Source organism: Rattus rattus, chromosome 1 (genome assembly GCF_011064425.1).
Source record: "Rattus rattus isolate New Zealand chromosome 1, Rrattus_CSIRO_v1, whole genome shotgun sequence".
NCBI lineage: Eukaryota > Metazoa > Chordata > Mammalia > Rodentia > Muridae > Rattus > Rattus rattus.
In genome coordinates this window covers 1,831,935-1,859,770 of record NC_046154.1, presented here as the reverse complement: position 1 = coordinate 1,859,770, position 27,836 = coordinate 1,831,935, and the positions used below count along the sequence as shown (strand labels likewise).

Here is a 27,836-nt window from a genome sequence, read left to right as displayed (position 1 = left end):
ACCAAAGCATTTTCCAATCAGGCATTTTATTTAATACCAGGAAAATTTTTGCGGAAATGGCTTCTGTGAGAAGTGACCTGCCCATGGTCACACGGCTAACAGAAAGTGCCAGAAAGGAACTCCGGCACCAGTGTCACCTGCAACACACCACCGAACGTGGGACCCTTAAGATCCAATTGTTTGTTTTAGCATGAGGGAAACGTGACTTGCCCAAGATCACACATCAAGTAAAGGCACAGGGGAGACCCAAGAATTCCTAGAAAGGTTTGTGTCAATGTATCTGGGTCCCAAGGTAAGAAAAGGGTGGGATTAATCCCAACAATAATGATCAGCTTCCCTCTGGCAGAGAAGTGGGAATCAGATAAATGGCCAGCCTACCCAGGCATGCCACTCCAGCCCGGGAACAAGCATAACAATTCACAAATGGCCCACTGCCCTGGCACCCTAGACAGCAACTAAGCTGTCCTGGGTCAATGGTGCCACCTGGTGGTTGGTGTTGGGAAGTTCTAACCCCTCCTCACTTTCAATCCTTTCCCAAGGGGCCACCTGTTGGCTGGGAGCTCAGTTGATCTCACTATAAGCAGTGTCTCTCACACCACCATCTCTTTTCTAAGTTCTTTTAATGCATCTTCTTTCCCTGGCACACCTCAGTCTGCCCCAGGACATGCCCTTTCTCTCCAGCAAATGATACGTCCTCCAGTGAAAGTAAAAACCGGAGAGTCAAAGTGAAACGATACACACGCACAAGCACATTGTGCACACACGCATGCGTGTGAGTCACTCTCCCCTGGTGCTCTAGAAACACCTGGAAGCCCCAGTAAAATCAGAACAAAACACATTCAGGTCTGCTTTTTGCCTAGTATCGGACATCAAGATGAACACTAGAGGCACTCTCTTATTTTCTCACATTTCGCTCCCAGTCAATATCATGGAAGGATTTTCTTCCACCAAAAATATGCCTAGCACAGGGCCGCTAAGCCAGGGCAGAACTGAACTCTGTGAGGTGAGGAAGGACTGAAAGAAGCAAGCTGGAGGGAAGTCAGACCTCAAAGCCTACAGACCCGCTGCTGGACATAGGAAGAGCTCAGTGTTCATGCCTCTCTGTGGAAGCAAAAGCCTGGGGGAAGAGCCAGGAACTACACATCCACTGTGTGAGAGGATCGCCAAAGCCTGGTGTGTCCGGACACAGCCTCCCAGTTAAGGACAAGAGACACGGGGTGGGGGGGGCGCTCTTTTAACTAAAACCACACATGTGTTCCCCCTGCCTTGTGAGAGTTGAGTGCAGAAACCTCCCCGGTGTAGACCAGAGAGCCAGGGGGTTCCCAAGACCTTCAGGGGATCTGTGAGCTTGGAACTGTGTTCCCATAATGCCACAGTCTCGTTTGTCTGCACTCAAGCACACAGTAGAGCTTTCCAGAGCCTGGGACACATATGGCAACATGACAGTGAGTACAGAGGCACCTATGTGACTCTAGCTGTCTTCTGTCAAACCAGACACTAAAGAAATTGGCACAGGTGTAAGGCACTGCCACTCCCTCTAGACTCTGTTTGGAAGACAGCCCTTATCTCAATATATGTTGTTATTTTAATAAACCAATAAAGAATTTAACTTTACCCACTTTAATTATCCCAATAAGTTAATTATTCCTCAATTGTTCAATATTAAAGGGGTCCCAAAATTTGAGAGCTGCTTGTCATATCCCTAGGCTTCCCTGAACACACATGCAGGGAGCAGGATCTAGAATCTGGGGGAGTACGGGCGGCTTGGGCTAAGCGCTCATGTAAACAGGGAGGTGGGAGGGTCAGCGGCTCCAGCTCCCACACAGGCTCTCTCTGAGTGAATCAAAGTGAAACTCAGGGACCAGAACGGGGAGGAACTGAAACCTGCCCCCCCCACCCAAGGGACTGGTCCCAGGTCTGAGGGAAAGGCCCATGAAGAGACCACCTGGGCTCTTCACCCAGATGCCCCTTGCAGTTAGTTGGCTGCCTGGGTCTCAGCCGAAATGATGATGGCTTCAAAGGCTGGATGGGAAAGAACGGCCAACCAGACTGGAAACTAGACATGCAGCCCTTAGCATCTCTGTGGCCCCAGAATGTCCTTGGGTGATGCCAGAGCTTCATGCCCTGGAGAGAGAGTATAACATAAATTACCTCAGCCCCACCGTTCTGGGCATCTGCAGTGCAGTTTCTGGGCCTCACCCCAACCCTCTGGATTCTGGCCTGTGCTAGACTGCCCACACCTCTGACTAAAGGGTGCATGCGCCCACACCTCTGACTACAAGGGTGCATGCACTCACACACAAGCATGCACACCCTCTGCCACTCCTGGGGCCCGCCACCCACAGCCTTCGGCTAGACAGAACTCCTTCCTCTAGGGTCTGGGCTCAGATTCAAGAAGCATTAGGTTCTTGGGGCTTAGAAACTAGCATAATTAGAGCAAGCTGAGAGCCGTCACCCAGAAACCCAAAGGGCACCCCGAGACTCAGATCTGACTTCACTCTCAGATGAAATCATGACCTCCAGCCAGCCCACTGCCACCCAGCTCTGAACAATGAGGAGCGGCAAGGGAAGACCTTGGTCATGGTTCCAGCCCGTACAAGAGAACTCAGAAGCCAGGCCATCTAGATGATGGTACAGGGCACCCCTCACAGGGCCAGAAAAGTCCCAACGGCCACAACAAAATGGCAGTAACTACCTACCGGACCCCTAAGAGCTACTGTGAGAATGGATGCCTCCCTACAGGCAAAGTTCCTCACTTTCCAGGGTTTCATGCCGACCCAGGAAGCATCCATGGGCTTAGGGGTTTGTGAAAGTCAGATGACCAGCATCCACACAAGAGCGGGAGCCAACTACCCAGACAACTTCTTGGGCAGCCCGTGCCAGAGGGAGGGTACTGCTGCATGATGGCGAGAACACAAGTGGCCTGGAAGCTCTGAGCAGTGAGAGGAGGGATACGGAGGAGCCACAATCAGCCGAAGGGGAGGGGGGAGGACTCATGCCACAAGAGGATAAGGTCACAGTGGCTCTTAACAGTGAGAACCACAGAGGGCAGACACCAAGGGTTTTCTGAGGATCTGGGCTTTATGGGGTTTACCATTTGACCTACTTGGACTCCTTCCAGTCTAGTTTCCTGTGTAAATGATGACCTGGGGGGAGGGGAGGCATGTGCCATGACCTCCTAGCTGCTCTCCATGGCCTAAGCTGAAGAACCCCTAAGACACCAGCCCTCCAGGCACTCTGATTTGTCCTCTACCCCAGAGGACAGTGACTGGGTGTGTGTGCACCCTGCACCTCCCTCCCTGGAAAACTGAGGCCACGCTCAGCCTCCCCCCCCCCCCCGCCCTGTAAAGTGAGAAACTGAAGGGACCTGAAGAGCCCTGAAAGAAAGGAAAAGGGACCTGGGGTGACCCCTGGTTTTGCAACCAACACCTGGGGGCACTGTTGTTCAGCCTAGATGTCCATGGGCTCCCCGGCCTCTCCTTCCACTCCTTCAGTATCCCCCCCTCCACCCACCAGGCACCCCACCCCAACCCTCGACTGTTATAAACAGGAAATCGGTGGCAGGCAGACCTATGCGTTTCAGCTTGAACTGTGGCCGGAGCCTGCTGTCCCAAGTCTGAGATTGTCCCCACATCCTCAAGCCCCCTGTGGCCACTTATGAAGCCTCTACTTAGACCCTTCAGGGAGCCACTTCCTTTAACCTTGTGGTAATCCACAAGGCTCTTGCCACCTGTCCTTCCCAAATGACAAAACACAGGTTCAGAGACCAGATTACTGGCTCAAGATCTTATTACAGGAAGCCCCTACAGGAAGTCCTCAGACCATTCCAGCCCTGCCTGCCCCAGAGCCTGTTGAAGCCTCAGCACCTCTGGGTGGCAGGGCTCCCAGAGATCGTAGGCCTGTGAAACCTCGGGGCAGGATCTATAGGCAAAAGCTGCCGCTAACTCCTGACAAGACAGTCCCGTTTCTTCTCGAAAATCTGACAGTGAGTAGTTCCCGACTCCGTTGCATCCTCTGTCCGGGGTGCAGGAAATAAGTCCAGGGAAAGACAGAGAGAACAGAGCTTACAGCTAGAGTGAGTGTGGGGCCCAGTCCTCCTACCCTTCACACCATGGTCCTCCAGGGGGTGTCTAGACAGGGCTGAACTGGGATCTTTAACCAAATGACAGGAGTCAGGGTTGGTAAGAAAGAGAAAGCGAAAAATAAACAGAAAGAAGAGAAAGTGTGCCGTCGGGTAACCAATACAAAATACACAGAACCAAGGGAACCCAACAGGAGAGGCACCGCCAGGGATACAAAAACTCCCTAGCAACAGGAACAGCCCTGAGAGGAGCCCACAGTCAACTGCCCCAGCCTCACGACGGGGTCACACTGAACTTGGCATTGTTTTAACCAACTGCACCTCAAGGTCCTGGCTTTCATTTTGTGCCCTCCCTAAAAAGGCAGCAGCGGCCTGTTTGCAGCATACCTTGGCGGCCTCATCAGGAGCCTCTGGCCCAGCATGGACACAGGTCCTGGATCCTTTCGCTTTCCGAGCTGGTGAAAGGATTCTCACTCCACTGACCTCCTATTTTCAAGGCCTTTCAAACTCAGGAGAGGCGGGGAAGGAAGGTCGGGGTGGGGGATCTGAATGGGGGCCCTTGAGACCAACGGAAGAAGGCAGGAGAAGGCCTCGCTGGAGATCAAAGTCCCAGGAAGCAGCAGAGGGGCTGCCCTTTCTTTTCACCCATGGCTGCTATTCACAGCCCTGCCTGATCCTCCCAAATCTGGCCTGCCAGCAACTCCCTTCAGAAACACTCCCTACCTCCGACACTGAACCTTATTGGTCCAGCAGGGTCCCAGGACTACTGCCACAGCTTTCTCCAAGAAAGGTCACAGGTGAGACTAGGGGACCGGGCTGCCTCTCTACAAGGTCCAACTCCAACCTGATGGTCCAGGCCTTCCCTGAGAATCCAAGGCATGTCTGTGAGCAAGGACTGGAGGCCTCTATCCAGTTCCGTTCCATGAAAGGCAGATTCAGAAATTCAGGCAAGGGGAAATGAATAGGAAGGCTACTTCAAACTATGTCACAGAAGCACCAGCTGCCTCAGCTGTCACAGCCTCCAAAAGTCACAGTGACCAGAACAGATACCTTCTCTGATTCTTCTGCTCTTCTTTTGTCCAACCCTGCTCATACCTCCAGTGATGGGGAACTCACTACATTCCAAGATCCCAAAGATCCCTATCTCTGGTCCAGCACCAGATCAACTGCTCCCCACAGTTCTCTTTAGCTACCCTGGCTCTGCCTTCAGAGGCTACAGATACTGCGTCAGCGACACAACAGTTCATCTAAGTTTGGGGCTAAGTTGTTTGTTCTAGATCTGGGACTCTTTACTCAAGTAGGGCTTTCTGTGGGGGCTCCAACCTGCTATACAGAGGCCCTGTGAATGCAGAGCCCAAGGGCCCCATTTGCTCTCCTCATTAATTAGGAGGTCTCTAAAGGAACCCGAGTGAACCATTCTGCCAGTAAGCATTTATTGAGCATCTATTATGTGCTGGGTGCTGCTCAATACAGTAGCCATTAGCCTACTAGGAGTAGTAAGCACTGAAGATATGGCTAGTACAACTGAGAACTATAGGCCTTCTTCTCGCCTTGAAACAGTTTTACTATGTATCTGAGGCTGGCCTTGAACTCTACAACCCAGGCTGCCCTCAGACTCCCAGCAATCCATCCTCCTGCATCATTTCCCCCAAGTGCTGAGATTATAGGCACACTCCACCAGCCACATTCGCCTAAATCTTCAAATTTCATCTCTTTCGATTCACTTAAAGTTTTAAAACCAGAAACCAGGCTGGTTACGGCAGAGGGTGACAGTGCCCGTGGCCCAAGCTTGATGACATAAGTTCAGCCAAGAACCCACATCAAGGTGGAAGGGTAAAACCAACCGCACAAAGCTGCCCTTTAAACCCCATGTGCACTCCGTGACATCCACAAGCCCTGACACACAGCACATGTAAACAGCGGCAGTAACAATTGATAGCGTTAAAATAAGTAGCAAAAGAAAAAAAAAAAGCCCCACAAAATAACCTTCCTACTCACAAAACTTCCTGGTCCCGAGAGGCTTGACAACATTCCACTTGTGTTTCCAGAGGTTGGCATCCAAGCTAAGTTGTGTTGTACATGAAAACCGCACCCCACATTTCAACAACTCAGTTCAAAGACAGAAAGAGGCAGCATGTCGCATCTTAAAGCTTGACTATGTGTTGAATGAAGTGATAGTGTTTAGACAGGAAATTACATTAAGATGAATTCCACTTTTCTCTCTCTCTCTCTCTCTCTCTCTCTCTCTCTCTCTCTCTCTCTGTGTGTGTGTGTGTGTGTGTACACTCGAGTGTGCACTCGCACATGTGCATATGCGTACGCATGAGGGCGGGTACGTGCACAGCATATGGAGACCAGAGACTGACATCGAGTACCTTTCCCTGTTGCGCTCCACATTGTGGGGTTTTGTTTTGTTTCTTTGTTTGTTTCTTTTTGTTTCTTTGTTTCTTTGTTTGTTTTGAGGCAGGGCTTTCACTGACTCCAGAGCTTAGCTGTGTGGCTAGGCTGGCTGACCAGTGGGAGCCACGAGTCCTCTAGCTCGTCTCCCCAGAGCAGGATCATAGGCTCACACCGCTTCTTGCAGCTCTTTAGGGTGCAGGGGTCCAAAGCCAGGTTCTCATGTTTATCTGTCAAGTATTTTAGCGCCCGAGCGACCTCCTTAACCTCCAGCTCCATCTCTTTCTTCCCTTTTTACTCAGGATTAGTTGGGGGTGGGAGGGGGTGAATGAATTTTTTTTTAAGTTTCTTTTTATCTATCTTTTGAGACTAGGCTCCCCTAGCCCAAGTCGGCCTCAAGCTTACCATGTTGTCTGAGGCTGACCTTAAACTCTTGATGTTCTGGTGTGTTACCACCCCCAGCTCTGCTTCTAGGTTTTTGAGACAGTCTTGCTGTGCAGCCAAGCTGACCCTGAGCTCAGTCCCAACACCCAGTGCCAGAAGGAGAGAAGGACACGGCCACTCTTGTCCTTGTTGCTGTTCGGTCTCCAGAAAGTAGTTAAGCACACCAGTGGCTTCTGTGGGTCAGTTATTCCCACATCGACATCAACACCCTAAACATTCAGCACAGTCTTTCTTGACTTTCTGAAGTTATTCTCTATTTTCATACTAAAAGGTTAGGGGCTACAGTCAGTGTTAAGCCACCCCAACACGCTTGCCACCTCTCTCCCTGTCTGAGTCCTGAGGCTGGCCTCTCTCTGTATACGCTCAGTGGAGTCCCAGTCTGGGCACACACACTCTGTTACCTCTGACTGATATGTTCTCTCTCCTGAGCCCTCTAATGCATCTCCTGAGAAGAACCCTCCTAGGCCCTTTGGATCAAAACAGATCCCTTCCTGCCTTGCTCACCCCACTCCAGGGAGTATCGCCTCACATGCGGTACCTTTGTAGGAGCTCGAAGCTATTACTCTTGACCCTCTAGTCTGCCCTCTGCATGAGGTTGCATGCATGTGTGTATCATTGCCGCCCCGACCCTGAGGTTCAGGCAGGAAATGCCCACAGGGCAATACCTAACTCCAAGCTGGAAATGATGGTGCACCAGGGAGAAGAGCAAGGGACCCCACTGGGAAGCCTTGGGGACCACATGAAGATGTATCGTGATGCTCAGTGGCTTCCTCCTGACCCTTGAACACCCTTTTCCTGCTGAGACTCTTCCCGCTTACCATCCTAGAGACCAGCACCCTTCCATACGCACAGTGAGATGCCTAGTCCCAGCTGGCTCCCGCCATGCCCAGTCACTCTCTCTGTGTTGCCCTGGTTACTGGGTCGTACTCTGAGCTCAAATCCCTGACCTCAAGGTTTCACTTCACCACACCCTCAACAGCATCCAACCTTCCAGCTGTGCTCTGGTGCCTGCCACTCCTTTTCGTACCCACCAAGGGCTCTGCCCAGCCGCAGGTTGGCTCAACCCCACTCCTCTCTGGAAGATCAGGCCAGTGACGGGCATCTCAGAATGCCAAGGATGAGGCCTCGGGGTTCCTTAGTTCCTTTTCTCCCCCATCTACACAAGCAATGTGACTGTCAATGTCACAGAGCACCCTGCCACCTTGGTTACCTTCCCTGATAAAGTGAGGGTGCTGGCTCTTTTGGGCCAATGTAGGGATTCATGTGAATACAGAAGGTGAGCGAGGAAGGATGAGGTACCCTGGGCAGTGCCAACCCCAACATCTCCCCGGATGTTACCGGAAGTAGGAGCTACTTCTCTGTTAGACCTGCCCTGTTCTTGTTGAAGCAAGACAGCTTTGAGGGGCCCCAGTCAGCTGCACAGACTCCCCCACTCTTCCCAACCCTGTAAAGCTTCCAACACTATGACTCTTTCTATTGTGGCATCCATACCACAGACTGAAACTTCACCCCAAGTCTTCCTAGGGTTCAAGGCTCTCCCAAAAGATCCAGTACTAGGAGGACTGCAGAGCATCCGGTCCCACATCTCATTTTGAATGTTCTTGTTGTCTTTGAGACAGGCCCTCACTGGATAGCCCAGGATGGCTCTGGGCTCACGATACTCCTGTCTCAGCCTTCTAAGCACTAGGATTACGACCCAGCTACGGCAAGATGCCCTCTGATCTCGGACATCGTGGCCCTTGTGCACCTTTACCCATAAATAAGTAAATACATTTTTTTAACGTCAGTATTACCAAAGCAGCCACCATGCTCAGTAAAAGAAGCTGATCAACAGAGATTCCAAGATCACAGCCACCTCCCAACCCACCATGTGCCTGGCTGAGAGGCCAAACTTCTGATCCTAGATGGTGAACCGGTATAACTCTCTAGCACCGTGCCCTCCCCCAGAATCTGTTAATACACATTAAACTAGAGGGGTTTTGTCCTCTAAAAAGAAATCTCTGCTTGGGTTTTTCAATTGAAGGGGCATCTTATAAGCCAGCCTTTCACTGTGATCAAACAGCCCAACACCAGCTTGGTGCATCAGCTTAGAGTGCAGGTGACATGGAGAGAAAAGATGACTCCATCCACCCCATAAACCAACAGAGATGGCGGCCCACTGCCTCCCACAGCAAGCTGGCCTGTAACCCACGGAGTTAAAGACTTCTGACATCTGTTCCGAGGCATGGGAGCCAGGGAAGGAGGCGAGGCACATTCTTAAGAACCATGAATCATGCCAACTTGGCCTACCACTGCACATTGAGGCCACAGGCCCATCTCCAATGCCTGGGGCACACAGACCCCAGGCCGAATCCACCACCGGGCTGGCTAAATTCTCTAGTTACAGATCTTAAGTAGTTAGGCATGTATTCATGAGAACATACATCCCTTACATGATGCTAAGGAAGAGTTGTGCCAGCAAACAGATAATTGAATTAAAATTCTGCAACTCTGCTCTCCAGCCCTAGACCATAGCTCACACAGACACACAGACACACATACACACACACTCATGCACAGACACACACACACACAGAAACACACCCACTCACACACAGACACAAAGGCACCCTTACACACACACACACACAGAGACACACCCACTCACACACAGACACAAAGGCACCCCTACACACACACACAGACACACCCCACACACAGACACAAAGACCCCACACCCACACACACACACACACACACACCCACGCTAACACACACACTCACACCCTCACACACACTCACACAAACACACCCACTCACACACACAGACAAAGGCACCCTTACATACATACACACACACACACACACACACACACACACACACACACACACACACACACACACACAACACTCACACACACACAGAGACACACCCACTCACACACAGACACAAAGGCACCCTTACATACACACACACACACACACACACTCACACACACAGAGACACACCCACTCACACACAGACACAAAGGCACCCTTACATACACACACACAGACACACAATCACACACAATCACACACAGATACCCTCACAGACACAAAGACACCCTTACATACACACACACTCACATATAGACACACATGCACAAACATACACACTCACACAGACACCCTCACAGACACAAAGACATTGTTACATACAATACACACACATACAGACACAGACACACACAGAAACCCTCACAGAAGCAAAGATACCCTTACACACACACACACACACACACACACACACACACACACACACACACACACACACAGACTTCCAGATCATTTCTCCTCTCCAATTAGCTATTGTCAGCCAGTGCCAGCGGCTCATCCAGCGGAAGGAGACCAGATTACTGTAGCATGTGCCCCACACAGAGGTGGCTCCAATTGTTCGGGAAGCACAGGAAAAAGCTGTCTCTTTGCAATCCCCAGGAGGCCCCAGGGCTCCTTCCTCTCAAGTCCAAGAGCAAAAATGAGATGGTTGTTTACCTCCTTCCACCCTCCAACATCATTGCTCCACCTTCTCCAGAGGAGTGTTTCCAGTCTCTGCCCTTTCTTCCCAACATGTGTCCCTTACTGCAGGACAAAGCGACAGCTGTCCTACCCAGCCCCTCTCCTGTCTCCAAAACCCACAAAAGAGACACTGGTTCTGAGATCAGACCTTCTCCACACAGCAGCCCTGGGGCACCATGTCTGTCCTCAGGATCCGCCTAAAGCCTGCACAGCACAGGCCACAATAGCTTCTCTCACCCAAGGAGTAAAGATGGGAGGAGACCAGCCAGGAAGGAGTCCCTCACAGGCACCCGTCCATCTTCCTTGTCTCAGAGGAAAGGCTAGGGCCCTGGGAACCCCAGTCCTCTGCAGCCAAGAATGTGGTGCTGCCACTTCTGTTTCTGCCTTCCCAGAGTGCTCCTCACAGACCCTGTTTGGTCCATCCCTGGCAGGAAGGCGCAGCCGTCTCTTACCTTCATCCCTCTTGCGCTTGTTGGTGTCGGCACTGGGGGACGTGATGCCCAGGATGCCGCTGATGGAGTACGAGGAGCCTGCAGAGTCGGTGCTCACCGACGACACCTGCGTCACGGAGCCTGTAGACACTGTAGAAGGAGAGGGGTGCCGGCCTGTCACAAAGGTGCTCACTAGACACACTGGGCTGGGTACAAATGCACAGAAGGGAGAACGCCAGCTCAAGGATACCCACCCCAACCCAGCAGAAAGGGAATACAAGCACAGAATAAAAAGGGAATTTACTAAGATCCCAGCCAGTCCACGGGAGCAGGAGACAAGAGGACAGGGTAAGGCACCAGCTGGTACCACCTCCAGTTCTGGAAAGACACCTGGATGCGTTCTGGAGTCATGTCCATCTCTGCTTAAAGTCCATCCATGCACGTATTCACACACACACACACACACACACACACACACACAGATACACACACAAGCACACACATATGTGCACATACACACACACAGACACACACATGCACACACACACACAGGCACACACACAGACACACATACACAGACACAGACACAGACACACACACACATGCACACACAGACACAGATACAGACACACACATGCACACGCATGCGTGCACACACACACACACACAGGCACACACAGACACAGATACAGACACATACACATGCAGATGCATGCGCACACAGACATACACATTCACACGCATGCGCGCGCGCACACACACACACAGGCACACACAAGCACGCACTAAGTAAAGTGTAATCAGAAGTATGCTCTTCACTGACGAATACTGGAGAACGATATTGTATCTCCCTGGTAGGAATCATGCTTCCCACTTGATCCTTGAGGCAACTCAGGCTCTAGGGATTATTTCTATTTGCCTCAGGAGGAGTGCTTAGCTTCACAAGGTGAATTGGTCCAAGGTAATCCAGCTAAGCAGCACCATACTTAGCCTCGGTTCTCATTTTCCCCTTCCTACAAGTGGAAACAGAGGTGGTAACTTATTGTGGCCAGGGCCAGGTCTCTAAGTCCCTAGAGGTCAGGAGGAGAGGGGACTTTAAGCAAGTTTCTCAGTGACTCTTAGGGTCCAGGAGACCCATAAGGTTCCTCTCTAACTATGTGGCTGGATTTCCATTTGTGGTTTGTAGGGTTCTCCCTCCTCTCTCAAAGACCATGAACCACCAGCTGGAGGCAGGTGGGGTCTTCACTTTGCAAAGCAGGATGTGGCTGGGGTGATAATGTTCCTGGGAGCCCAGGCAGCACCTGCCTCTGCAGATCTAGCGGGCACAGGACCTTTCTGCTCACATTTGAGCCTGATTTTAGAGCTTCCTTAAGAGACACCAAAGCAGAAATTGCTAACTTCTCTTTTGCTTCACCAGAAAAAGCTCCTCGAGATAGATTTATGCAAATCCCACAACCTCCTCAGTATTGAGGTGCGAAGAACAAAAAAAAATAAGATCACTTGGCACTTCAAACAACAGTCCACAGAAGCCATGCTTGGCTGCGTCACTGCCAGAGCCAGTGACACTTGCTTCGTTATTCTGTAATTACATGGGACGCAGAGGACCCAGGTTCCAGTTCTGGCTTCACCTATGACTTTAGACTAGTCACCGAACCTCTGAGGTCTAGGGCTCTCAATGCTCAATAAATTCAGACGCTGTATGAGATAGAATTTTAATAGACATGTCTGGGGCAAAAACATATCACTCTGCTGAGTTACTGTAGAACTATTCCTAATACTACTGAAAATAGTTTTGGGGTTTTTTGTTTTGTTTTGTTTTTAAGCTATCCACCCTGGAACAGTTAAAGCCAAATGAAATGTCAGCCACAAACACACCTCATCTCACCCAGGAAACCCTCATCAGCCGGCCATTCCGCCCAGCAAAGAGAAGGCGCCCCTTCTGTTGTGTAAGCAGACCTGTTTTCTGGGCTTTGGTTGGGGTTTTCTGTTATTATTTGTTTGGTTTGGTTTTGATTTTTCTTTGTTTTGCTTTGGTGGTGGTGGTAGTGGTGTTTCGGTTTTTTGTTTTGTTTCCCCAAACTCCCCATGTTTCCCCATGGGCCTGGAAGTCCTTGAGAACGGGAATTGTTGTCGGGCATTGCCCTTACACCAGGCCCTCCATAACAGGTGCACGGTGACGTGTTTCAATATGGCAGTGCTGAAAGAGAGTGTCCTGGGCACGGAGGACTTCCTTCTTATCTTCATTCAAAGAGCCATCCTTAGAGGACCAGAAACCCCAAGAAACACCTTTGTGACCCTTCATACAACAACAGGAAAACTGAGGCTCAGAGCTGAGACACTCATCTAGTTGACTGGGAGAGTTATGACAGAAGTGGAACTATCAGCCAGGCCTCAGACAGACTTCTTATCGCCAGGTTTTTATTGAAAGAAAGAACGGCAGTGGAGGACGGAGAAAAGGCTCATTGGTTAATTGCTGTTCTTCCAGAAGACCTGAGTTCAGTTCCCATCACCCACATCAAATAGCTCATAAATGCCTGTAACTCTGCCCCAAGGGATCCAGTGCCCTCTTCTGGCTTCCTCAAGTAAGCACACACATATTGCATGTGCACACACGCAGATTTAATGGGCAGTGAGAAACGTGCAGGAATACTGCACAATCTGGGGTGCAGTTCTGCAGAATTTTCTGGGTGTGTGGCACCCAAGCTTGCAGATACTTACTAAACAGTCACCAGCTTTCTAACATTAGAGCTTTTCCCCCCAGCAACCCACAAGTATTCCTTTGTCCCAAGTGGAGAAATGACATCAAGAACATGCCTTGACTATAAATGTCATTTTCAACTCCTCTTCGAAGAGGAAGCAAGAAAAAAGTTTAGACTTTTGAGTGTGGTGAATTGGGATTCTGCCCTAGTGAGTCATGGTCACTCAGACTTCCCCTGCGGACCTCGGAAACCCCACGGGCAGCCCTTAACAGTTGGCAGAGTACAAGAGAGCAAAGCGAGAGCGAGGAAGAGAAAAAAGTTTGAGAAGTTTTGCTACATCTTCACTCAAGTCTGCAAGCGCACAAAGACTTGCAGAAGGCCGGTTATAGAAGAAGAAAAAAAACACATTCAAAACTACTTACTGACTAATGATGCAGAAAATGTTATGAATAAGTATCCCTTTCTTGATTTATTACTTTAATTATCTGACATTCTATAGACCCCCATTAGTGGATTTTTTTTGGCTTAGATTTCAATTTTCTGTCTCATGGTGAAAGCTATTTATCATAATAATCAGTAAAATTCAAAACCTTTTAGCAGTATTTATAAAATTCATTTGCCAGGTTCAGCCCTTGGAGAATGACAAAGAAGGAGCATTAGAACGCGTGTGAAGTGTTTTATGCAGAATTATCTGTCCATAAGAATGATTAAAAGTTCTTTAGAATATTTGGAGCCCATTAGATTCTCAAATTTTTTTCAAAAGTTCTTACCTATGCTGTGACTGGAAGCTGGGACCGGCTGATTGGGGGGCTGCTGTACTTTTGTCCGGATGATCCTGTAGGCAGTTGGGAAAAGAACACAAATGACTATTTACCATTGGGACTGAAAGAGACCCCCAACGCTGAGGTGTCATTCCCTTGATAGAGGGCTTGCCTGGCATGAGCAAAGCCCTGGGTTCCATCCCCAGCAAGGAATAACCTGCATGTGGTACGGCACACCCATCGTCCCAGCACGTGGGAGGAGGAGGTAAGAAAATCAGTTCAAAGTTATCCCCAGCTGCATAGCAAGTCCGAGCCTAGTGCAGCACGCGTGAGCCCCAGTCTTTAAAAAAGAGAGAGAAAGAAGAAAGAGACCGTAGCTAGGTAAGCAGAGACACAGGAGAGGAGCAGAATCAGGGGATTATGAGCCCAGGCTGGGAATTGGGGGTTCTGAGGGGATTTTTCTCATGGCTGTCTTTGGGTGGCTTGCACCCACCATTCCTGGACCCTCAGAGCCTCTCTGATCAGTGTGTGTGTGTGTGTGTGTGTGTGTGTGTGTGTGTGCCCGCGCGCGTGCGCATGCATGAGCGTGAGAGTGCACTTGTATTTTGGTTTAGTTTTCTGAGATAGAATCAAATATAGCTCTTCTAGCCTCAAGTTCCCTATGTACCAAAGGCTGTCCTTGAACTCCTACCTGATTCTCCTGCCTCTCCTCTTAGGTGCTGGGGATTGCAGAGTGCACTACCACACCTGGCTGAGAGCTTCCTTTTTTTTTTTTTTTTTCCGGAGCTGAGGACCAAACCCAGGGCCTTGTGCTTGCTGGGCAAGCACTCTACCCTGAGAGCTTCCTTTCATGAAGAAAATGTAATACTGGTCTAGGTTGGCCTAGATGTCTCTCAGATGTATCGTGTAGCCCTATCAGAGATCCTTCCCTCTCTAGAGCTCAGCCTCTACCCATGGGGCAGAAGAACTGAACCTGTCTATCATCTGGCAGTGCTCCTGTGTTGGTTTCTTGGCCCTAAAGACTCTACAAATAAGATTAATGCACCCAACAGAGAAATCAGCAAGGGAGAGCATGTGTGTCACTGAAGGGTCAAAGCGCTGCCCAGAGAAAGCACTTGGCTTGGCTTCACCCACACCATGGGGAGGATCTAAGCAGCGTGCTTGCTGCTGTGTCCAGAGTTTCACCATGTCATCCAAGGATGGCAACAATAAGAAGAAGAAAATGCCAGAAAGTTGGCCAAAGACACAGAGCCAGTAAACAACTGGGCGAAGTCAAAACAGGTGATCCAAAGGCAGAGTTCAGGACAGATGCAGCCACCTGATCCTATCTGAGAAACTCAGTAGACAGTGCCCAACTATAAAACCATCACTCCAACTGTACGTTCTGAGAGAGCTCCTTGGGGAGTGCCTTAGCAGAGGATGCACCATCCTGACTTCAAAGCACAGAGCCCAAGTCATTTACACAAAGGATAGAGATGCCCTAGCTGCTGCCAGAGATGCCCGAGCAGGTTCAACAGACGGGACATTTGAAGAAGTAAAACTTTATTAAATCAAAAACCAACAAACTTCATAGAAAGGACCCAGGCATCTGGAAGCCAGAAGCCTAGCTTCTAGCATGAACCTGATTATGACCTTGAACAAGACTGTTCCCTTTTGGCCTCAGCACAACTAGGGAGTTGCCATAAATTGTTCTTTGATTGTTTTAAGTTATCAAATACTTTTCATTAGAAAAATTAAAAATCTGCAAGAAAGCCCTCTGTATTTAAAGCTACGGCTACACTGTTCTCTCCCGAAGCCCGGCAATCCTGATGCTCTCCAGGAGCATGGGGAGTCTTGATGGTGCGCTTCCGTCAGGATCAGTGAGGGCCTCCAGGAGACCACCAGCATGGCACAGCTCTGAACACCGAACGAAGACAACCAAAAGTCCCTGGAAACGGGTGAGTTGTGAAATGCTGACTTTCTCTAGAAGAGTCACAGAGTTCCAGGCTCAAACTGTTCCTTTCTAACAGGATACTTGGTAGAGGTTTGCTTCATTGTTAAAGTATTCTGTGTTCATTATTTTTTACATTTCTGTGTATGAGCCTGTGTCTGTATTCCCACATGCATTGCGGGAGTATGTATAGAGGCCAAGAGACAACCTCAAAGTAACTCAGTGTGGGCTGGCTATCCAACGACCTGGAGTCTGTCTTCCACCTCCTTCACCATACGGGCTCCAAAGATCAAGTAAATGCTCAGGTGAGCAGCAAGCACCATCACTTGGCTGAGCCACCTCACAGAACTCTACTCAGCTTTTATAAATGTGGGTTCTAAGGAACAAAATCAGGTCCCTGTCCTCACAGGGCAAGCCCTTTACCCCCTGAGCCATCTCCACGGCTCCACGATAGACCTGTGGATAGCACATAGGTATAAAGAAGATATCTATGAGGCAAGGTACTGCATGTCTCTAATTCCAGCTCTTGGGAAGCTGAGACACAAAAGACTGAAAGTTGGAGGCCAGCCTGAACTATCTATGAAGATCCCCTCTCAGAAGAAAAAGAAAAAACAAAAAACCCACTACATTTACATTGGATACATAGTCATGCCTACATCCTGCTGCTGTTTCAAAACACCATTTCCACCAACAGACAAACCAGGATTAAGTGGTACACTGTTTTTGTTTCCTGCATTGACAAACCATTGTATCTGAAGGTTTGTTTCAAGGTTGCCCTGGGTTTCCAGCTTCTGCACAGGAAGGATAGAAGTAGCAGATGCCTCCTGTTAATCTCACTGGGTAGTCGGCTCTGCTCTGCCTGACCTATGTGCAGCTTGGTGCTAGGCACCCAGGGCACTTGAGACTGGTAGCTGATCTCTGGAATTGACTTGTTCACTGATGCTACAAGCCTAAGCACAGAGTGTCCTGACCACCTGAATGAAGTCTTCTGCCTTTTCTGATGAATCAGCTTAAACACTTCAAATATATTGAGCATATGTATATATTTGTTTCTTTGTTTGTTTATTAAAATTCTCAAAGTAGTTGTTTCCACTAGCAAATGTTTGTTGGTTACAATTCTCAAAGCAGTTGTTTCCATTAGCAAAACAGAATAAAGACCTGGGAGTAAGATCCCTTTTCTTGACCTCTCAAATTATGTTGCTACCCAACCTGGTTTTTAAGAAGGTTTTCAAGATCTGTGTGTGTGTGTGTGTGTGTGTGTGTGTGTGTGTGTGTGTGTGTGTGTGTGTACAATGATGTGGCAGATATGTAAATATACCGATGTTAAATATATATATATATATATATATCCTATTTCCTTCTGAAGTCCAACGTAAAACCCTAACTTCTTAATAAATTTGTCTAGAGACAAAACAAAGTGTATTTTTTTTCACATTTCTTTTCAAGTGCCTGTAAATCACTGGCAAAGTGTTATGAGAGGCCATGAACCATCAACAGGCCAGAGCAGCACAGGGAGTAAGTGGACAGACCCCAGAACCAGAGCTCTGAAATTCAAATCTAGCTTTCAGTTTCCTTACCTCGGTTCCCTCATCTGAAAAATGAGAGTAAGAAACCTAACCCTATGGAATTATTATTATTATTATTATTATTATTATTATTATTATTACTACTGAATTAATAGACTAGTCAGATGTGGCTGATCCATACCAAATGCCCAATAAACACCACATGAGCTGGTCCTCATTGCTGTCTTCATAAAGATGAACGAGTAGCTTCAACTTTAAAGCATTTGGACACTTCACATTTGCGTAAGGCACATGGAACAGCTGTGATCCCGGCACTCAGGAGACTGAGGCAGAAGAATCCTGAGTTCAAGACCAGCCTGGGGTTCATAGTGAGACCTTATCTAAAGTAAATAAATAAGGCCAGTTCGTTCTGTATTGCCGAGCATAAGCATGCCGAGCCTGGCCCAGGGTAACATGTGAGCGTGCTCTGGTTTAATACTAAGGAAGAGACTGAAGCCCAGCGTACTCCAGTGATTTAGCCAGGGTCACACAGCACAGGATTAGTCCAGACCCCAGCTCCCAGGCCTCAGATGCAATTGAAGGAAGTGGTCCCCTCAGCTAATCTGATCCTTAAGAAGCTCAAAAGCCATTTAGACTCAAAATTTATTTTTCAGAATCTAAAAGATCTTCCATTGTAATCATTTAAGGATCCTGTTCCAGCATCATCCCCCTCCTCTGAAAAACTAGGTCCTCTTACATTCATATCCCATCAACTTCCACAAAATTATACTGTAAACAAAAACATTAAATGTATTAAAAAATATATACATTGTGGTGCCTTGGAAAAGGTGCGATGGGGGCTGGGGATGTAGCTGGCTGGTACGGTGCCTGCCCCACACATACAAACACGAGACCTTGCAGTCAGGCCCCAGCACCCCCCGAGCTCAGTGTAATGCCAGCACCCTAAGGTAAAGAAGGTAGGAGGGTCAGGAGTTCACCATCAATCATCTTTGACTGCATAGCAAGTTCAAGGCCTGGGCTACATGAAACTGTCTCGAAAAGGGGCTAAGGGCTGGGGAGATAGCTCAGCAGTTGAATTGGCTGAGTGGATCGCCTTTCTACCTCTCGCCTGTCACAGCCCTCGGGCCTGACCCACAGCCATACTGAGGCCTGCTGCCCAAGAGAAGGAGAAAGAGGGGGTGAAGAAGCGTCTCAGAAGACTTGCTGCCAAAGCTAAGGTTAAAAAGCAGAAGTTAGGCTGGCGTGCTGGTGCGTGCCTGCAAACCCTAGCACTCAGGAGACTGAGACAGGTATATAGGCAGTTAGAGCGCTGTCTGGACCACAGGGCGAGCCCAACTCCAACAAAGCAAGACAAAAATAGCTGAGTAAAGGAGTAAATCCATCCTTTACCGCGCTTACTCCAGCCCCTGCAAAGATGTTTTTATTTTTGTTGGTTATCTAGTAAAGAGCAAAGGTGTGTAAGCTTTGGGATTTTCATCTGACCTGAACCGGTAATGCTGGCCCCTCATTCACACACACACCACCCAGTGGGTGATAAACAGAGCTTACACACACACACACACACACACACACACAGAGGCACACACATACACACACTAAACTGAGAACACCACTTGTCCTAGCACTTGACCACTAATTTAGAGCCACAGAACTGGACGAGAAGAAGAAAGAGCCCACTCCACCTGCCATCTCCACCTGTCCTGACGCTCAAGACTCCCAAATGCTGCACCCCCAATGAGCAAGGTGGCTTAAGCCCCAGGAAGTCTCCCACCGTCTGATAGAACTGCCTCAGAGATATTTAACTTCACATCAGCATTCTTTCCAGAGTTGGTTCCTGAAGGCAGCAGTATGGTGCCTCTAGGGTGGGAAGTAGAGAGGACCCTGTGGTTACCAGAACAAATTTAAATGCAGATATCACCTTCTCTCTAGCTGTTTGAAATAGAGAACCAGTGAGAAATTGCCTTGGTGGGCGCATGCTAGGAGAGAGCTGGGAACTCGCTTTCTCTTGACACTTGCAAGCTGCTCGCTTGACAGCATTCTCCATGCAACGGGCTCTGCCTCCTTATAAAACATCAAAGCAGTTCTGTGGTGGGCGGCACAGGCTTTGAGACTGGAATGGGGGGCTGGAGAGATGGCTCAGTGGTTAAGAGCACTGACTGCTTGCTCTTCCAGAGGTCCTGAGTTCAATTCCCAGCAACCACATGGTGGCTCACAACCATCTGTAATGTACTACTCACATAAAATAAATTAGTAAATCTTTAAAAGAAAGAAAGAAAGAAAGAGAGAAAGAAAGAAAGAAAGAAAGAAAGAAAGAAAGAAAGAAAAGAAAGAGAAGAGACTGGAGTAGGGTGCATTGGCAAGAGAATCCTTCACCTTTGGGGCATCCTCACTGAACGTGCAGTGAGGAGTCCCCAGGAGGAGCCCTGGAGAGAAGTGCTGGAAAGATCTAAGGATTCCTAGTATCAGTAGACAGCAAACTTGTCAGCCATGATGTTCTGAAATAGGGAAAGAATGGTGACATCTCATTCTGGCCTCCTTCTCATGGAACTTTAGGACTCTGTGGAAGGACACCAGGCCCCATCTTACCATTGACTCTACGCTCATTTCTATCCTAAGCACCTTACTCCTGGGCTTCCTGTCTGGGCCTCAGCTTCTACTGCCACAGGACAGCATCAGGCTGTGTCAGGCCACAGATAGAAAGGAGCTACACTCAACCAGCCACATCCATGGACTAAGAGAGATTAGAGGTCCCAGAGTCTAGCCATGGCTCAGTCACCAGTAGCAGAGCCTCAGACACAGAATCAGCCATGCCTGATGTCCCTGGGCCGTTCATTCAAGTCCACCATCACAGCCTTTGCTACACCTCTAACCACGTCTATCTTTGCAAGGATGGAGTGTGATGGATAAGTAAACAAATGTGATTTAAAACTGCATTTAAGCCCAGTGTAAGTTATTTCAAAGAAACAGGTAGAGCAGAGATAGGAATGTCGTGCTTGAAATGAATTGCCACTATATTGGGGGTTAAATAACTACAATTAATTATACATATTTATTTTTACTAGAAAATTTCAAATTGCACATATATCATATCTCATAATAGCATTATTACTACTGGGTACTATATATTATATAGCATAATAATAGTGTGTATTAGCAAAACACATTACTTCACTAAAATTTCACTGGAAAGGTACCTAGGATCTCTGATTTTCCAACTCTCTAGCTCACTAGCAGAATTTCCATCATTCCATGATGCAATTTACTTTTAAAAGGAAAAACAATGGGTTGGGGATTTAGCTCAGTGGTAGAGCGCTTGCCTAGCAAGCACAAGGCCCTGGGTTCGGTCTCCAGCTCCGGGAAAAAAAAAAAAAAAAAAGGAAAAACAACAACTCTGAACCCAGAAAAAATCAAGTTTGTTTGTGTCCTGGAAATGTGCAATGAGACAGACATGGGAAACGCATGACTAGAACCTTTGAAATTTCAGAGAAGGAGTAGATACTACACCTCTCACCCGGGCCTGCTGGCATTGCCCTCCCTCCTCAGTTCTGCAGTCTAAAAGGCTTGCACCCACTTTCCTTCTTCCGCAGGACCTTGCAAGATGGCAGAGCCTCAGTGGGGATTGGCAAGAGAAGCAAACGGGCCAAGAGTTCATGAATTAGTGGGACTTAAGGAAGATCGACACATCCGTTACGTGGTCCCCCGCTCTCAGGGGACCTCAGAGACGTTCCAGTCTGACCACCTCTCTCTTGTAACGGTGAGGAGTTCTCAGCACTAGACACAGTAGGAAGTGACTCTGAAGAAACTGGAATGGTCGGATTCCCAGACTCCTGGCTTCTTTTCCTCATGTGAACACACACTGTTTCTTATGAGAACAATCGTGTATGTTCATCTCATGTCATCCCTGCTTGTGGGTTTGTTCGTTTGTTTGTTTCTTCAGATTTGGGAGGCAGGATCTCGTGTCTCACTTAGACCTCTCCACATCACCTAAGGCTGATCTTGAACTCCCGATCCTCCTGCCTCTACCGTAATCCCACTGGGATTACAGACATGTAGCACTGCATCATGCCTGTACTGGAGATGTAGCCAGGGCTTCATGTATGCAAGGCAAGCACTCTAACAACTGAGCCACCCAGCACCTGACTGTAGAAAAGCACCTTCCTCTGTAGTACCGCTTCAGGTAGAAGCTGAGACAGGAGGATCATTTCAAGTACATAGCAAGTTCCAGGCCAACTAGAGATAGAGTGAGACTCTCTCAAGAGACAGAGACAGACGAGAGAAAGAGAGAGGGAGGGAGAGGAGAAAAAGAAGAAGAGGAGGAGGAGGAAGAGGAAGAGGAGGAGGAGGAAAAGGAAAAGGAAAAGGAAAAGGAACAGAAAATTTCTCACAGAACATAATTTTCACCTTACGCAGTATTTTATGTTTTTGAGTTGGGCTCTGGCTATGCTGTCCAGGCTGGTCTCAAAATCACTGTCCTCACACTGCTGGAATTACACGTGTGTGTTACCACACCTATGCCTAGTCAGAAATTTATTTTTAAAGGCTCTGATATGCTTTGGATCAGCCTAAGGAAGAGAAGAGAGAGGACAGCATTTTGGAGTCCACGAAAATGCTAAGCCGGGCACCATGGTGTATTTCTGTTTGTTTTTTTCTCTCCCTAGGTGAGATCTGAGGATGTGTGGGAGCAGGCATCTCCTTGTCTCTGGAGCACCTTGGGACCCCGAAGATTCCACATTAGAATCATTAGAAAACCCACGACAGTGTCCAGGGCTCTCAGATCTCACTTCGATTTGGTAGCAGGGTTAGAACAAAGAGCCACATGTACTCAGCCCAAAAGGGACTCTGTTTCCCACACGTAAGTGGTTGAACCTCCGTCCAAACTGGAGGATGGACTGTCTTCCTGGAAAGCTCAGAGATGAGTTAGCCCCAGGGGGGCAGGGATGTTTGCGAAAGGATAATCAGGACGGTTTATACAGTGCTCCACAAAGCCAGATGAACCCAGTGATGTCAGTCACTCCTGGCTCAGAAAACTCAAGTGGCCTGGGTATCGGCATGAGGTCCTCTCCCGGTAGCTGAGTCCAGCACCGTCTGTCTTCCCCCTCGCTCGCAATCCCCAGAGGGTGACAGGAAAAGAGCCAGCTCTTCAGGAGGCGCGCACAGACCCTTCAGCGTGCCAGCCCCACCCGAACCCCAGCCTCACCTGTTGATGGAGCTGACACTGGGCACTGTGTCATTGTCACACACTCGCTCTGCCAGCAGCCGGTCCCTGATCTCCCAGGCAAACATGGTAGGATTTTGGCGTTTGTACTCGGCGATTTTTTCCACCACTTTGGGAGTGGCAACCTTTGGTTTGGATCCTCCGATCACCCCCGGCTTGATGCTTCCTGTCTCATAATACCTAAACCCAAGAAGAGAGAACCAGTTAGCCATGGGAGCCCATAAAAGTGGGTGAACATTTGAAACATGCAAAGTAAGACTCGTGGGGTACTGGAAATGTAAACAGATCTTTAAACATAGTACGGAAACGGCTATTAAATAGCTTAATGGTTTTTTTAAAACTTTATTTCTTAAAAGAATGCATTTTGTGCACACACACGTTCTCCATGTAGGTATGTATGTGTGTGCCGAGCTCGGAGGACAACTTTCCCGAGTCAGTTCTGTCCTTCCACCGTGGAGTCCCTTGGCAGCAAGCACCTTCACCAGGTGAGCCATCTGGCCAGCACACTAATCATTTTTATATTTGTTATAGGTTAAAAATGACAGTCTGTATGCATTGGGTTAAATAAAATTCATAATTAAAATTAATTACACTAGTTTCTTTTTATTTTTCTTAATGTGTCGGGGGAAAGCTTCGAATTGCCCACATGGTTTGTTTTATATTTTATAATATAATCATAAAATACATATATACGGATTGTTAAAAAATGCAAATGAGTTTTCCCCTTGGTCCTCTGGCGGCTCTAAACGCGTAAATTGCTTTAGGAGAGTAGGTGGCTGGACAGTTGGTTGACATGTACTTCTGTGATATAAAATGGCTTTATCCCGGTTAAATGTTTTCCTTGGGGTAACAAAGGATTAGGGTGCTTTGACTCCGGCCAAGCCTCTTGAACTAAAATCTCCCCAGAAAGATGCTGTAGACCGTCAGTTTGCTGGCTCTCCCATCCCCAGCAGACTCTCCAGCATTCTCTCAAGCTGTCCTCTGTACTACGTTTTTTTTTTCCAAAAGAGAAAAACAATGGCTGATATAAAATTAAAGGGAGTGTTGAGTTCCAGCGTTAATGGGAAATATGTATTAGAAATCAAATCCTGAGCAATCAGAAAAACCAACCACAATTCTTGCCAGCTCTCCCAGAGGCCTCCCCTGAGGTAAATGGCTGTTTCTAAGGACATTTCCATGCTATCAGCCTTCCCTCGTTAACGCAAATAGGATGTCAGGGTTTTACAGCAAAAGCGAGACCAGAGAGAAGAGAGGCATGAGCATTGGGGGGCGGGGGGTGATTTGGTTCTTTTTCTGAATTCTAGCAGTCACTGGATGCCTCTCTCGGTTTTACAGAGGAACTTGTGTCCCTCTTTCAAAGAAGACTACCCTGAGGTTGCAAAAATTTTAACCCGAAATACATTTTTAAAAGTATAGTGTTCAAACCTAGAGAATTGACAAGAAGTAGGGGAAGGCACTAGAAATGGTGGCGCACATCTGTAATCCAAGTGCTTGGGAGGTAGAGGCAGGAGGATCACAAGTTTCAAGGAGACTTGGTTACAGAGAGAGAAAGACAGGCGGCGGGGAGGAGCGGGGTGGGGGAGAAGGAAGAAGAGGGGAGGAGGAAGGAATGAGGTGATTCAGATGGATGGATGGATGGATGGATAGATGGATGGATGGATGGATGGATGGATGGATGGAAATGTGACCCAGAGCATCATATAGGGTTGCTAAACTTCTCCGCTTGAATAAGTCTGCTGGGGCCAAGTGAGTGAATATTATGGAAGTGAAGAACAGTCCTAGTTTTCATTGAGAAGACTGAGTCATCTACGAATTTTAACCGTAAAACAAAGCTCAACCCATTTTCCTTCTTTATGAAAGTGTTGAAAGGCATTTTCTTAAAAAAAATTGTTTTTTAATCACAAAAGAAGTTCAATCCATGGAAATAATATCTTTTGATAGAAAGTAGAGAGGCACCTAAATTCTAGCACAGAGCAACTCTTGGGGAGGCCACAGTCCTGCCAGCTTCTCGAGAGACAGTGGATTGTTAACCGCCACATAACAACTTGCTATTTGGTACAGCACTCTGGAGTTTATGGAGTCCTTCAAATCATGATCCCCACTCATCTTTTGAGGCCAGCCGGATTTTATAGAAGAAACAAATAAATAATGAGAAGATTAAGGCACACGCACAACTCCTTCTGGCTACAGAGACAGACTTTGAATCCAGCGCTCTCCCCACTACAAGCTCCTGCTTTCATCATAGCGTTTAAAGCATTGGTAGTCGTGCTTCCTACACTTGGGGAGAGCTTTACCATTCGTTCACAAGGTCTTCTCCCACGCATCTTTCACTCATTCAGCGAACCAAAAGTCACTGGCTCCTCTTAGGGCACGGACGGTCTCAGCACTCACAGATGTGTAGACTGCACTGTGTTCTCAATGGAACTACAGTGACCGCACGGCAGTTCACAGAGCAGCAGAGTAAGCGCTTCCCCCACCAACACACACACACACACACACACACACACACACACACACACACACACACACACACACACACTCTCGCTTCCATGGCTGTCATGCAGCAGCCAGCCCAGGGCTCCCTGCGTACTTGAGCAGTGCCAACTGTGGGACTCCGCAGTCCCAACAATCGAGGCTTCTGTCTTCCCTTTGACTGACACGTGGGCCAGGCCCTTAGAAAGTAACACAGACACCCCCTGAAACCCCAACTCGAGACTGTGTCAAGTGAGGATTCGGACTTAATAACCGTCCTTTCATCTCAGCAAAACAGCCGTGCAGCCCTTTGGCTTACAGACAAAGGACGAGCGGCAGCCACCAGCACAGTGTCCCTCGATGCAAAGAGCACAAAGAGCATTAGGTTGGGAGTCAAGAGGTGCCATGCCTGTAGTGGCTCTGACGCCAAATGGCTCTGTGATCTTGACCAACTCACTCAGCCTTCCTAGGCCTCGGTTACCCCGTTCCCATAAGGAGCAGATATTTGCCCTGATTCCTTGGCAGAGCTGCTATGTATGACAGGAATACAGAACGACTGAAAAGAATGTGAAAAAAATTAAAAAATAAATTACAGGTTAAATAGAATTTGCATAAAGTAGAGTGCACAGTTTGGGATTAAAATCCCAACTTTTAATTTTTATCATGTGACATGTCACCAAATTTCAAATGACCTGGCATTCCCAATGGGAGGAGACAACAGTCCTGCTCTTGTCTTGGCCTTCATATAATGCCCAACCTTCTACAGCCTTGAATTCTATGGCGGAGATATATACTCTTGGCAGCCCTCACACCTTCCTGAGGGAACAGGGCGAGCTGCCTGCTCCAAAGGACTTTGCCAGCCTTGCTACACAGCCTTTGAAAGCCCGCAGCCACCACATACCAAGTACTCTATGATCTGTCACCCAGTCAGCACCCATCAAATTCCTCTGGGGGTCGGAGGGATCTGTGGATCGAACTGGCCCAGTTTGGAAATTCCCAGACACACTGTTTTAGGGCTGAACTTGTTTCTTAAAAGGCAGTTCTAATTAGAGTGACATTTTGTCCACTGTGGTTCTTAGTTATGAAAATAATGAGCTATGAAATTCCAATTTATTGTTGACAACTTAAACGGCCAGGCACCAGAGCGGCGTGTAACTTCCGAATGCCACTCTGTCCAGTGACAAATCTATTCTGGTCCATGGGAGGCTGCTGGCCTGACTTTAGAAGGATCCCTGTCCACCTCAATCTTCATGGGAGATGTAAAGGGCTCTAGAGCTCTAGAACATGAGAACCAGTCATTTGCAAGTCTGAGAAAGGCTCTCACCGTCTTGAAATTTTCAAGCATACCAAACATCAGCTCAGCAAAGACATTTCAGTAAAAACAAAGGAAGGGCCTCCCCTCCCTACCCCAATTCCCCCCTACAAAGAAGCCTCACAAGAAGATATTGGAGACCATTCAGCTCCAGAATTGAGGCCGGAAACCTCTGCAATAGCTCTCTTCTTGCTCTCTCTTCTGTATTTTTCTGTTGTATCTTTTTCTTTTAAAAAAAATCCTTTCTTCCCTTTGTTTTCTCTCCTCTGCTTCTGTCTCCCTGTTTGCTCCTTCCCTTTGCTACACTCGGTCTCACTTTTCTCCCTAACGGGCCACCATACTGAGAATCTCCTCAGACTGGAACTCTCTTGCTGGCTGAGTGTTAAGTAAAAGTAGATTGCACCCTTAGCCTCCACAACTGATGTGACCCACGCTAGGCGAGAAGACGGAGAATAAACACTAGGATTAGTGGCTCTAAAGGAATAGTCAGATTCCTGGCCCTGCAATTTCTTCCTTTGGTCTTAATCAAGACTTTCTATACGGTTCTTCAATATATATGCTGGGAGAATTCTTAAGTCCCAGCAGATGGAACAAGAAGAGTGTCACTGAGAAAACTGAGAATCATAGTGTCACTGAGAAAACTCCAGAAATGCTTCAAAACTTCATGACTTTCCTTCAGGCATCAGTTGTTAAAGCACAATGCAAGCTTCAGGACAAAGATGAGGACCACTGATCCCAGCGAGAAAAATAATGGGAAAGCCCTGAGCAGCTAAACCTGACACTGTTCCTGTCTGCCAGGGCAGCCCTAAAACAAATCATATGCCCAAGACATTAGACAAACACACAAGCAAACCTATTGATATGGTTTGGAGTTTTTGAGAGCGATGTCCCACAGTCATTTAGCCCTCAGCCCAGCCCAAGTGCTGACTTAGCCAAACGTACAACGTGTCAGTTGGCCTAGGAAAGATTTGTTTCCTCTTCTTAAAACCTGGCTGGTGCTGAGGCTGATGAAAAAAAAATGAATAAATGTG

At 48.1% G+C, this 27,836-nt stretch overlaps 1 protein-coding gene across 3 annotated transcripts in view; it reads right to left on the bottom strand.

Moving 5' to 3' along the window:
* Pax5 (paired box 5) overlaps nucleotides 1–27,836 on the bottom strand; it is a 176,598-nt gene that overhangs the window by 135,211 nt on the left and 13,551 nt on the right. For 2 of the 3 annotated variants that reach the window (XM_032887050.1, XM_032887067.1), the window contains exons 3-5: nucleotides 23,004–23,201; nucleotides 14,360–14,424; nucleotides 10,912–11,040 (exon numbers count right to left, since the gene is read on the bottom strand). In XM_032887050.1, the coding sequence (XP_032742941.1) occupies nucleotides 10,912–11,040; nucleotides 14,360–14,424; nucleotides 23,004–23,201 (392 nt within the window). Of the gene's footprint in view, nucleotides 1–10,911; nucleotides 11,083–14,359; nucleotides 14,425–23,003; nucleotides 23,202–27,836 lie in introns of all 3 variants that reach the window. The other variant, XM_032887058.1, reaches the window with a different exon arrangement.